Source organism: Salvelinus sp. IW2-2015, linkage group LG20 (assembly GCF_002910315.2).
Source record: "Salvelinus sp. IW2-2015 linkage group LG20, ASM291031v2, whole genome shotgun sequence".
Lineage (NCBI taxonomy): Eukaryota > Metazoa > Chordata > Actinopteri > Salmoniformes > Salmonidae > Salvelinus > Salvelinus sp. IW2-2015.
Genome location: NC_036860.1, coordinates 7,064,870 through 7,076,558, shown reverse-complemented (window position 1 = coordinate 7,076,558; position 11,689 = coordinate 7,064,870). Strand labels below are relative to the sequence as shown.

The 11,689-nt window shown below is 42.7% G+C and overlaps 1 protein-coding gene across 2 annotated transcripts; it reads right to left on the bottom strand.

Moving 5' to 3' along the window:
* Positions 1–5,268: 5,268 nt before the first annotated feature.
* Positions 5,269–8,081, bottom strand: LOC111981137 (probable phosphatase phospho1). 2 transcript variants are annotated; one of them, XM_024012298.2, is made up of 3 exons: positions 7,937–8,081; positions 7,434–7,494; positions 5,269–6,449 (listed from the first exon to the last, which is right to left on the bottom strand). In XM_024012298.2, exon 3 carries the CDS (start codon positions 6,403–6,405, stop codon positions 5,635–5,637), a length of 771 nt encoding a protein of 256 aa, XP_023868066.1. In that variant the 5' UTR covers positions 6,406–6,449; positions 7,434–7,494; positions 7,937–8,081; the 3' UTR covers positions 5,269–5,634. The 2 variants fall into 2 exon arrangements, with proteins under 2 accessions (XP_023868066.1, XP_023868065.1); XM_024012297.2 differs by having other exon boundaries at positions 5,269–6,595; positions 7,937–8,059.
* Positions 8,082–11,689: the final 3,608 nt, after the last annotated feature.

Here is an 11,689-nt window from a genome sequence, read left to right as displayed (position 1 = left end):
GGACTGGGTAAGAGGAAAAGATAATGGATTCGCATTAAAATTGCATCACACACACCCAGCCACGCACATGATTTAGCCTTCTGCAAAGAGTACCTTCTACAAACCAATTAATATTGTCTACTATAATTCTGCAATTAGTTAGCTGTGTTACTGGTTCAGATGTTCATGTATAACGTTTCAGGTACACACACAAACACACACACACACACACACACACACACACACACACACACAGGAACTGCATGTTAATATTAGCTAGATACTGCATGCATTGGCGAGTAAGTTGAGAAAATCATGAAAAGAAACCCATCAAATTCACACCTCAAAGACAATGGCTCACTTTAAAATGGYCTAAAATGTGCAACTTTGTAATACAGATATTTAGTAGCTACAGTAATCTCTTAGCTAGCTAGCTATGTTTTGGTGGAATCGCTAGCTAGTTAGCCATAGCAGTTATATAGGGAATGAATGGCATCCCTAACCAACGGCCAGGCTGTGTTGCGGTTGATGACGTTTCGCTTTTCTACAATAAAGTAGCAMGCTTGTTCTGGAGAATATATCAGCACAAAAACACATAACATTACCTTGATGTGCAAAACGAGCGGTAGTTTCAAATTTGTATCGCTATTTTCCTAATTATTTGAACTATTCAGTGTTTTTCTCTTCTGTTTCCAAACCATGCACATGTAGGACCCCTCAATGCAAACGGACGTCGAGCGTAGGTGATGCACAAATGTAGACTATCTTCATATTGCCTGATTGTATATTTTTGTAAAAGTACAATGCATTAAAAATAATGATATTAAAATAATATATCTATGGTTATTTKTTTTAGGAAATGTATATAACATTTACAGTCCAYAGATATTTTATTTGCTAATATATTTGGAAGAAAATGTTCATGCGCGCGAAGTCTCTTGCCTAGGCGATATTTTTTGTGGAGGCGCATATTTTACATGAACGACAAGCGAGTTTACTCAGGATCGGTATTTTGGACTGAAAGGCAATGTCTGTGTAAAATGGATTTGTAGGTTTGTTATAAAGGCCCAGTGCACTCAAAATGTTGTTTCCTGTATTTTGTGTCATATTGTACAACAGCTAATGAAACTAACATTGTAAAAAAGATTTTAGCAGTAAAAAAGATTTGATCAGTAGCTAGGTTTCCAAACAATTTGAGAAATTTTCATGCACATATTTTAAAATCTGCATAAAWAAATATGAGCATTTTCCCAYCAGAAATGTGTTTCTATCAAACTTACTTTTTGCAGATAAAAGGCTGTGCCTGATGACATAGTGCAAATAAAAATAAATGTTGCTGTTAAATTCMCATGTACCGAATTAAAAATACAAGTTAAATGGGTTTCCATCGTATTTTCAACTTTACTGATGGTTTTGTCACAAAAACKGTTTCTTTATATAGCAAATGTGTCCACTATGGTCTTTGCACATGCACTCTAGCCAACAGCTCGCAGAGACAGTGCAGGTAGGCTACCTACATTATGAGATTATTATTATAAGAGAGATATTATTTGTATTTGTCAAACGGCAGCCCAGCATCGATCATCATGTCACAAGAATAAGACCCTTGATATTTATTGTAAAGAAGCATAAAGCTCATCACCTTGCACGTTCACCACCCTGTGAAGTTAATCATAGCTTATTCATCTTTATTTTTATTATTTTTACCTTTATTTAACTAAGCAAGTCAATTAAGAACAAATCTTATTTAYAATGACGGCCTACCCCGGCCAAACCCAGACTGACGCTGAGCCAATTGTGTGTCGCCCTATGGGACTCCCAATCACAGCCGGKTGTGATTCAGCCTGAAATCGAACCAGGGTCTGTAGTGACGCCTTTAGCACAGAGATGTAGTGCCTTAGACCGCTGCGYCACTCGGGAGCTTTATCTGTAGCCTAATAAACTGCAAGCTTTCCTACAGTTAGGCTACTTCCTAATAGTTGCTGGTTGAAAATGCAATCTACACATCTAATCAGAAGGTTTTTGAATGGGTGGCGTTTCAGCTTCACTGGTGACATTCTCAGGCAGTAAATAAGTTAATAGACCAATAACAAAGAGAGTTCCAAACTTGTCTGCCAATAACAGCTAGTTTTCAGTTTTGCCCGCCCCACTAAGACCACTCCCGGACATTCTTAGCAAAATTCATGCTTGWGAAATAGGTTTTGGCATATAAAGCTGTTTTTGTTTCTTTTTGACCATTTTAGTGGAAAATTATTACCGTAAGGGTCTTAACTTTTACTCAGAAATGATTTGACGTTGATATGAAAATGGCTACATTGGGCCTTTAAGGTGGAGACGACAGTCATATATTTGCCAAATGCAGATGTATTGCAACCATTATCAGCTATATAAGTTGTTAAACTAGCTTTCTCTAATAGCCTGCTGTTGGTAAACAGTTTAAGTGGTTACAGTCATAAAAGTGAAACTATAAAAGTGACTGTTCTTGTTCTCAAATTCTGTATAATGTCATACATACACTGCTCAAAAAAATAAAGGGAACACTAAAATAACACATCCTAGATCTGAATGAATGAAATATTCTTATTAAATACTTTTTTCTTTACATAGTTGAATGTGCTGACAACAAAATCACACAAAAATTATCAATGGAATCAAATTTATCAAACCCATGGAGGTCTGGATTTGGATCACACTCAATTTAAGTGGAAAACCACACTACAGGCTGATCCAACTTTGGTGTAATGTCCTTAAAACAGTCAAAATGAGGCTCAGTAGTGTGTGTGCCTCCACGTGCCTGTATGACCTCCCTACAACGCCTGGGCATGCTCCTGATGAGGTGGCGGATGGTCTCCTGAGGATCTCCCCCAGACCTGGACTAAAGCATCCGCCAACTCCTGGACAGTCTGTGGTGCAACGTGGCGTTGGTGGATGGAGCGAGACATGATGTTCCCAGATGTGCTCAATTGGATTCAGGTCTGGGGAACGGGCGGGCCAGTCATAGCATCAATGCCTTCCTCTTGCAGGAACTGCTGACACACTCCAGCCACATGAGGTCTAGCATTGTCTTGCATTAGGAGGACCCAGGCCAACCGCACCAGCATATGGTCTCACAAGGGGTCTGAGGATCTCATCTCGGTACCTAATGGCAGTCAGGCTACCTCTGGCGAGCACATGGAGGACTGTGCGGTCCCCAAAGAATGCCACCCACAACCATGACTGACCCACCGCCAAACCGGTCATGCTGGAGGATGTTGCAGGCAGCAGAACGTTCTCCACGGCGTCTCCAGACTCTGTCACGTCTGTCACATGTGTCACTGTGCTCAGTGTGAACCTGCTTTCATCTGTGAAGAGCACAGGGCGCCAGTGGCGAATTTCCAATCTTGGTGTTCTCTGGCAAATGCCAAACGTCCTGCACGGTGTTGGGCTGTAAGCACAACCCCCACCTGTGGACGTCGGGCCCTCATACCACTCTCATGGAGTCTGTTTCTGACCGTTTGAGCAGACACATGCACATTTGTGGCCTGCTGGAGGTAATTTTGCAGGGCTCTGGCAGTGCTCCTCCTTGCACAAAGGCGGATGTAGCAGTCCTGCTGCTGGGTTGTTGCCCTCCTACGGCCTCCTCCATGTCTCCTGATGTACTGGCCTGTCTCCTGGTAGCGCCTCCATGCTCTGGACACTACGCTGACAGACACAGCAACCTTCTTGCCACAGCTCGCATTGATGTGCCATCCTGGATGAGCTGCACTACCTGAGCCACTTGTGTGGGTTGTAGACTCCGTCTCATGCTACCACTAGAGTGAAAGCACCACCAGCATTCAAAAGTGACCAAAACATCAGCCAGGAAGCATAGGAACTGAGAAGTGTCTGTGGTCACACCTGCAGAACCACTCCTTTATTGGGGGTGTCTTGCTAATTGCCTCTAATTTCCACCTGTTGTCTATTCCATTTGCACAACAGCATGTGAAATTTATTGTCAATCAGTGTTGCTTCTAAGTGGACAGTTTTGATTTCACAGAGTGTGATTGCTTGGAGTTACATTGTGTTGTTTAAGTGTTCCCTTTATTTTTTTGAGCAGTGTATATTCTAGATAGGCTAGTGTCATATATCTATATTCTAGATAGGCTAGGCCTACTTATAATACGAAATGGATAAATCCACAGGGACTCAAGCAGTGTTGGCACAATTATAATTATTACAGTGCTTGTTATGGAAATTGACAATTATTCATTGATGGTTGCATAGTTCTKGGGTGTCAGATGACTGGCATGAGGAACAAATCTGCCTCTGTAATTCAGTAGGCCTTGTAATATGTCGAAACAAAAGTATGCATTTTATCAGCGATTACACAGAATAAATCCATAATCTCTTTGGTGTAATGGTGAACTATTTTTCACCCACTTTGGAGACATTATTTAGACCTTTCCTTTATCACATTGGTTTWGGCCTATCTCACAGCTAATTATCCTCCRTGGTCTAATGTTTTGAGAGGGAGGGGTGTGGCATRGGCATGGGTGCGAAACATATCTAAATGGTGTTCAAGACTATTGTGCTGCTGCCTTAAGAAACACTGTTTCCAGCGGCACCTATGTGTAGAGAATAACATAGTGGTTGTGCAATTGYAGTGTGTTAGGATAGGACATTAAAGTACAGACTCAGAAGTTTAGTTCATGGCTTTATATTCCTGCTGGTGGTGGAACAAGTACATGGTACATATTAAAAACAGACATATATACACAAATAATAATACATGTTTTAAAATGATACAATATTTAGTTATGTCATTTGGTACATTACATTTGAACTTATTTTCCAAAACTGGTCTCTAGTTGCAATCTGTAGGTCTGCCAGTAGATGGCGATGTTGTCACATTACATTTTCCCTGATCAGCCATAAATTCTCTATTWCACAAAGAGCACTGTTAACAAGTAAACAACACCATTCATTATTGATATARGATAAGAATTACACTGGAATAGCCACCCATTAATTTAGCATCGACAATGCCATTGGGTGGACTGGAGAGGGCTAGAGTCAGAGAACGGGCCACTAACTAACACGATCTGCTGCCCTAGTTTGACTGTTAATAAACCAATAAAGCTCGGTGTTAACAAAGGAATATAGGTAATACATCAGTCCTAAATGTATCACTGCGGAACCCCCTATTCAGTCAATGATGTATGTTTGATCAGAGGATCAATCCCTCTAAAAGCTTGGTTGACTCAATACTGGCCTGATTGGTAGGGTATCAACTAAGGCATAGGTCTCTGTAATGATTAACAGAGTTGATGCTTTTATTGGGTTGGTGTCTTTGATTGACCTTAAGCCTAGAGTGTGAGGAGCTGGACTGAAAGACAACAGTATCTCTACAGTATCTCTAGCTCTATGGCTGAGTCAGAGTAAGACAGATGGACTGAGCGGAAGTGTGACACTGTCTGTCGCAGGCAATATATCAAAGGCCTGTTCAATTGGCATGCTCTATTCTTGAGTGTAGAGTGTTTTTTCATTGATGTGTGTCAGTATGTGGTTTTGTGGGTATTTGATCTGGGAATGTGATTTGTGTATGTGTGTATGGGTGTGTGTGTGTGCGTGTGTCTGAGTATYTGTTAATGTGTGTGTGTGTGAGCAGGTGGTGTACCCCCCGCCCCCCTAGCTTCATCATTTCTCCTCTGCRTGCTTCCTGAGTCGCTCCACCACATCCTCCCCACTGGCCCATGGCACAGTGACAGCCTTGAACTCCCCCGGCCTGGCCTCGTGGATCTCAGTGATCAGCCGGTGCATGGGGTAGTCCCGCCGGGCGAACGCCGTGTCCCGGGGGCCCAGGATCAGTGACGGGCAGAAGTCGTTGGCCCCATCGCCCACGTAAAATACCCTCTGGAACGGCCGCCCGCGCTCCTGCGTCCGCCTCATCACATAGTCCCTCAAGATCACCTGCTTGCACATGTTCTCCGGGCAGCGCAGGCAGCTGTGGGAGTGGAAGGGGCGCAGCACCAACCGGCCATCCTTGTCGAAGGTGGCAGGGTTGGTGAAGATCTTGACGAAGAGCTGGCGGGCCCCAACACGGCGGAGCCAGGACTCGATGAAGAAGGTGTTGGCATCAGACACCAGAACCACCTCAAAGTCCTGCGGAGGACAGTGGCGGAGGAACTGGAACAGGGCCAGCATGCCGGGAGAGGCGGGGATCTTCTCGATGACGGAGCGGATGGCGCTCTCGGGCACGCCCTTCTCTGCCATGTAGGCTAGCACGCGCTGCATGTACTCGTTGTAGTGGCCCGGCCGGTAGGTGTCCTTCAGCCAGGCGGGGAGGTTCTGCCCTGGGGCTGCCTGCACCACCACATCATCACTGCTCTCATTCACAATGGTCTCGTCAAAGTCGAAGATGATGAGGAAGCGCCTGTCAGAGGGGGGCGTTGCTGAGTTGGCGGCCATGTTGTTTGCAGAGCGTCTGGAACGTGGGGGGGTAACGTCCTCGCCTGGGGGAGAGCCAAAGCAGTTCATGATTGGCTTTGACACAACCTCTTACTGAGATGAGTGGCACCAAAATCCTGCTCTTTTGGTCTCTCGTTCACGACGAGGCAGGTCGGAAAACACAAGGTAGGGGATTCTGGGAAGAATGTGTCTAAWAGACCAGGGAGGAGGAGGAGGATGGAAGCAGAGTAAAAAGTAAAGATTGAAGAGGAAAAGACAAACAAAATACAAACATTTAGAGATTATTCTTTTTTTCAATGGACCTGAATTAGAAAGATTAGAAGTAGTATGGGAAAKAATCATTTTGCCAATATCAGCGTGGGTTGCATTTCTGCTTGGTAGCCACCCAACATGTGTACTAAAACATCAAGCACATTTATACCCCTGAAACCACATTAAGTCAGAGCAAGTCACAAGTCTTCAAGTCCGAGTCCTTTATAGTCACGAGTCGTGTCACAAGTCACTTGCAGTGCTAAGCTGCCACCCAACCATTTTTTATGTACTAAATGCTGTTACATTGTTGCACATTGTAAGGATATCTAGATCATTTAGTTCTCTAACGTTTGCTGTTGTAGCTAGTATGAAAATCTCTCTTTGTTGCATAATTTAACAAAGACACTACTCTCAGTCCGAGTCACCACTGGTCAAGTTCAAGTCACCATTGGTCGATTCAGAGTCACCACTGGTCGTGTCGAGTCATATCTGGTCCTGGACTAGAGTACTACAATACAGATTTTTTACCATTTGAAACGTCAAAATGTAAAGTCACATTATTATGTAAGTGGTACAGCTGTGATGTCCTGCACCTGTGCAGCTGCAGAACATTGAAATGTAATAAGACCCAAGTAATACACATGATTCAACAGCATGCAAAATAAACTTGATATCTTAAATCAAGACATTTTTAACGCCAGCCTACATGTCATGCAATGCTGATCTGTTTGAAGCTGCAAGGAATCAGTGAAAAGAACGGAACATACTGTACTGACCTTCAATGTTCCGTGCTGTCAACAGAAGGTTCCTAGAACACTATCAACCAATACATGGGATCTGTAAAGTGAGGTAGATAATTAAGGAAAACCCAGTAAATAACCCAGTAAATAACCCCAAGAGACGGACACTGATCAATGTTGTAATTATCTACAATGCCAGAAAGTGCAGCGCGCTTCTGCAGCGCTTACTGTAGGCTAATTACGTAATGTAACCATCATCATACAATATTAGGCTACATACAAATGTATGCAATGAATATAGTACAGTAGCGCATTATATTATGCCATTTCATAGGAATATCAATTACTTAAGCTATAACAATTTGCTCCAAAAACCGAGTAGACTGATGAACATCTAATAGATAAATGAGCCTTTATGCAAATGTATCCTAACCCACGAGTGAAAGAGCTATATTTACGCACTGGAAAACTTCCCGACGGTTAGTTTGCTAAATAATTCATCTTATTTGCAGAACAAAGGAACAATAGCAAAAATGTACCATTAAGAATGTATGTCCACAAACATGTCCCAACGGCACGGTTGTCCCTCGCAGTATCTCTAAAAGGTGCCTATGTTCTTGAATTTTTCACCGGCATGATGTACTTTGTCCAGTCTCGAACTTGACCATCACTTGGTTATATATATATTGTCGAGGAACAGGGTGCTTTCAGCTCGTTTTATTGGCTGTCAAAACCACTGAGCTTGCTACGATTATGACGTCCTAGGCTACGCAACAACGGCCCATTTGGCGTCCGCCTCCAATATCCTGTGTAAGTGAACCCATAGAGCAGTAGACAGGCTGGAGAGAAGTTGGTTGATTCTGGTTTGAATATCACTCAGCACAGCCTCCACAGACATGGAGAGATTCCGTTTGTTGTGTTCTCTCAATATATGCATAACAAAACTGCTTAGTGGTATGTACACAAGATAGGCCTGTTATGTGACATCATTTACAGCCTTTTTGCTGTGCGCAAACCACACATCCCTAATTGACCCAAGGGTGACACCAAGAACACAGAGCACAATGTTCAAATTTATGGAAAAATAAACTATGAATGGTTTTACAAATGGTTTAGAAAAAAGGTGAAAGCAAGACATTTGCACCTCAATGTTCAGCCACTGCGACCCAGCAGGCTACCCTCCCCCAACCCCTCCCTCATGTCTTTATCTCCTCTCAGACAGCCTCCCTCCCTCCTGCCTCGCTGCCACAAGAGCCAATAATGCCTAGCAGTTGGGAAGTGACTATTTCTGAACGCAGATGGAGTGCAGACATATCTGGTGCTGTGTATTCACCCGGCCCACTCCCACTCACAGTGCAAGAGAATGAACCTGACCACCCACTCACATACTCACAAACAGCAGCAGTGCTGTGGTGAGTCAGTCACTCACACGTTCCCCTGCCACTCCCAGCAAGCACATAACTGAGAACCATGTTTCTTAGCGCTTGATGAGAGCGTGTTTGTCCTATGGTTATTTTGCATACCTTCCCACAACTTTCTGGGAATGTTGCCTTGTATATGTAAAAAAAAAAAAAAAAAAAACGCTAGCTCCAACCTGGTGGCCCAGTGGACTAATTCCATGGATAGAGAACAGAGCTTCAAATCTCACAGACGCCGTGTCATAATAAATAAAAATGTGTTTGCATGATTAAAGCCTAAGGAAATTACTTTCCATGTGTCCTATCTGTGCTTGGAGTAAAATAAAAAGTTGACCTAAAACAAGCTAGCAGCGTTTAGTCTCATTGAAAGATTCATTGAAACTTTTAAGATGGTGACTAAACCAGCCGTGTTGCGTGCAAAATAAATGAACACATACGTGTTATTCAATCATTTCATCCCAACAGCTCACATGGGTCTGTGTAGCCAGGCGCTAAAATAGAACTTGGCTCCATTTTAGACACGGCACCTCTCCCATCTACTCATGGGTTTTTAAAGAGCATACTAACCCACGTGGGTGATTGAAAGATGGAGGTCCAGACTCCAGTCCAATTGGAGGTAACGCACCTTAACGTTGGTTACCAAACACCATATCAAATCCACAGAAGAAAAAGAAAGCTGAATGAAGAGAGAAATCTGACTAAAAATCTAACTAGGTTTCCCATTTCATCAGTGGATTGATTGTCAGAGTAGAGAACACATGATTTTAGATGACTCAAAATGGGCCAAAATTCTACAAAGATCCAGCAAAAAAAAAAAAAAAAAAGGACCATATGCATTTCTTCTCCCAGGACAAATGAGCTAGCAATACCAAGCTATCTAAATGTCCTTTGAATGTTTCATTTGTGTTTTGACCTGTCAAATGAATTGGTATTTTAACCTGCGTGTCATGAACGCATCAGGTAGGGATAGTTAAAAATCAACATGCGCACAATGGCGCACACACGGACGAAGATGGTTTGGTCAAGGTGTAAGGAAGTTATTAAGTAACCTATAATTTCCATTCTCAGTGTTTATGAAACCATCCAGAACCTCTCTGCAACCTAAAAATGTATGTTCCCAGAACAGGCTAAATGTTTATATTTATTACTTATTTACTACTTATTCAGTTTTACTGTTTAGGAAAAATACGGCTTTGTTCCCAGAACCAATTGGGATACCAAAAAAAACACACATTTCCACAACTTCCAAGGAACCAAATGAGCTAGCTGGGCGCACCGTCTCTTTCTCATCTGCATAGAACACAAACACTGACTCACATCCTCTCTAACCCTGTGATGTCAACAACGAACTGTGATGCGGAATTTCAGTATCAGTAATTTACTTTCTCTCACATCAAGTTTTGAAAATAAACTTTGTTAGGTCTTGCTCTAACAGTTTGCTCTGGCTACAGGGTCTCTATAGGATTAAGAGTAAACATCTGCAAACACTTGAACACACAGACAAACACTTATGAAGCCAAAAACAGACAAGACAGAGTCTAGGGACTAATGGGTGGTTGATGTGGCGTGGACCCACCTATTTGGAACATGCACTTTATGATCTTCACTTCTCTTTCCTGAAGGCAGAGACATTTCAAACTCTCATGAATACACACACACACCCACACATTGCAGCCCAACACACTGCTGTTAAAATACTTACTGTTCCCATTGAGAGCTACTTAAAAAATCTTGGATACAATCAAGCTAAAGTGTTGTCATATGATTTATGTGGCGTCCTCCATGTCAACCACTCCCGCTTCCTTCCTTCCTTCCTGGCAAACCCAGTTCTATTAATTAAAAACGGGTGCATAATATTGTCTAGTTATGCACAGGGACTGCTCTAAGTGTTCGTGCAGTGCTTACAAGGCTCATTAGCAGTGGTCTTTTTGGTGCTTAAAATGAAAGCACATTTTTTGGAAACCGTCAAGCTGTGTTTGTGCAAGCCTTTCATTTATTCCTCTCTAGAACGGTTCCTTGAGGAAAACCCCCCCCAGACATTGTGCTATTAAGACTTCTAAAGCTGTGAGGCCAGGTAACAATGGAGTTGAGTCAGGTCATCTAAAAAGGTCAGGGGTGTAGAAGACTTGACCTATTTGGATTGGCACACAAGGCTAAAAAGGGAATACAGTGCTCCAGCACTGTCGCCAAGGACACAGGGATTACTACAGACTTACCACAGACCCAGGTCATAACTACACACTGTTGCCACAGACAAGGAATTGCCACACAGCTCAATTGGTGAGAGATAAAGGAAAGCCTCTGTTTGGTAATGCAGTGATTGCAGCCGTTTGATCAGTATCAGCTTCTTTCTGTTGACAGAATCACATCCACTCAAGAGTTGAGCTTGTCAAATGACCCTAAAACATCACCAGACAAAACACAAAACTGACTGCAACCACAGAGATGGAACAAATCAGAAAAAAAGAGAACAAAATGTACAGAATGAGCCAGCTTGCAAAAGGAGGGAAAGAAAGAGGTCAGCGAGTTGCAAAACCCTGTGTAACAGGAATGACCAGAATCAGAGCTGTAGACGTCTGGAGCCTGTATCAAAGAACATGACTAAGCAATCAGAACACAAACCCTGTTGATTAAATCAATGTATTAATGAATATTACAGCCACCTGGGATTAACTCTGGAAAACAGCCCTGTTTCATAAAAGCTTGGCGGGAAACCAACTTCTGGTTCTCAACATGGTGCACAACTTCAACCACAGCTTTCTGCCTTGGTGACAGATTTGTTTAGTCCAGGACTGATTGTACAGCTTTTAAAAAATGTATATTATCAGCCTGTGACTCAAAATGGCTGGTCAAACTATCCATTCAATGGGGGGG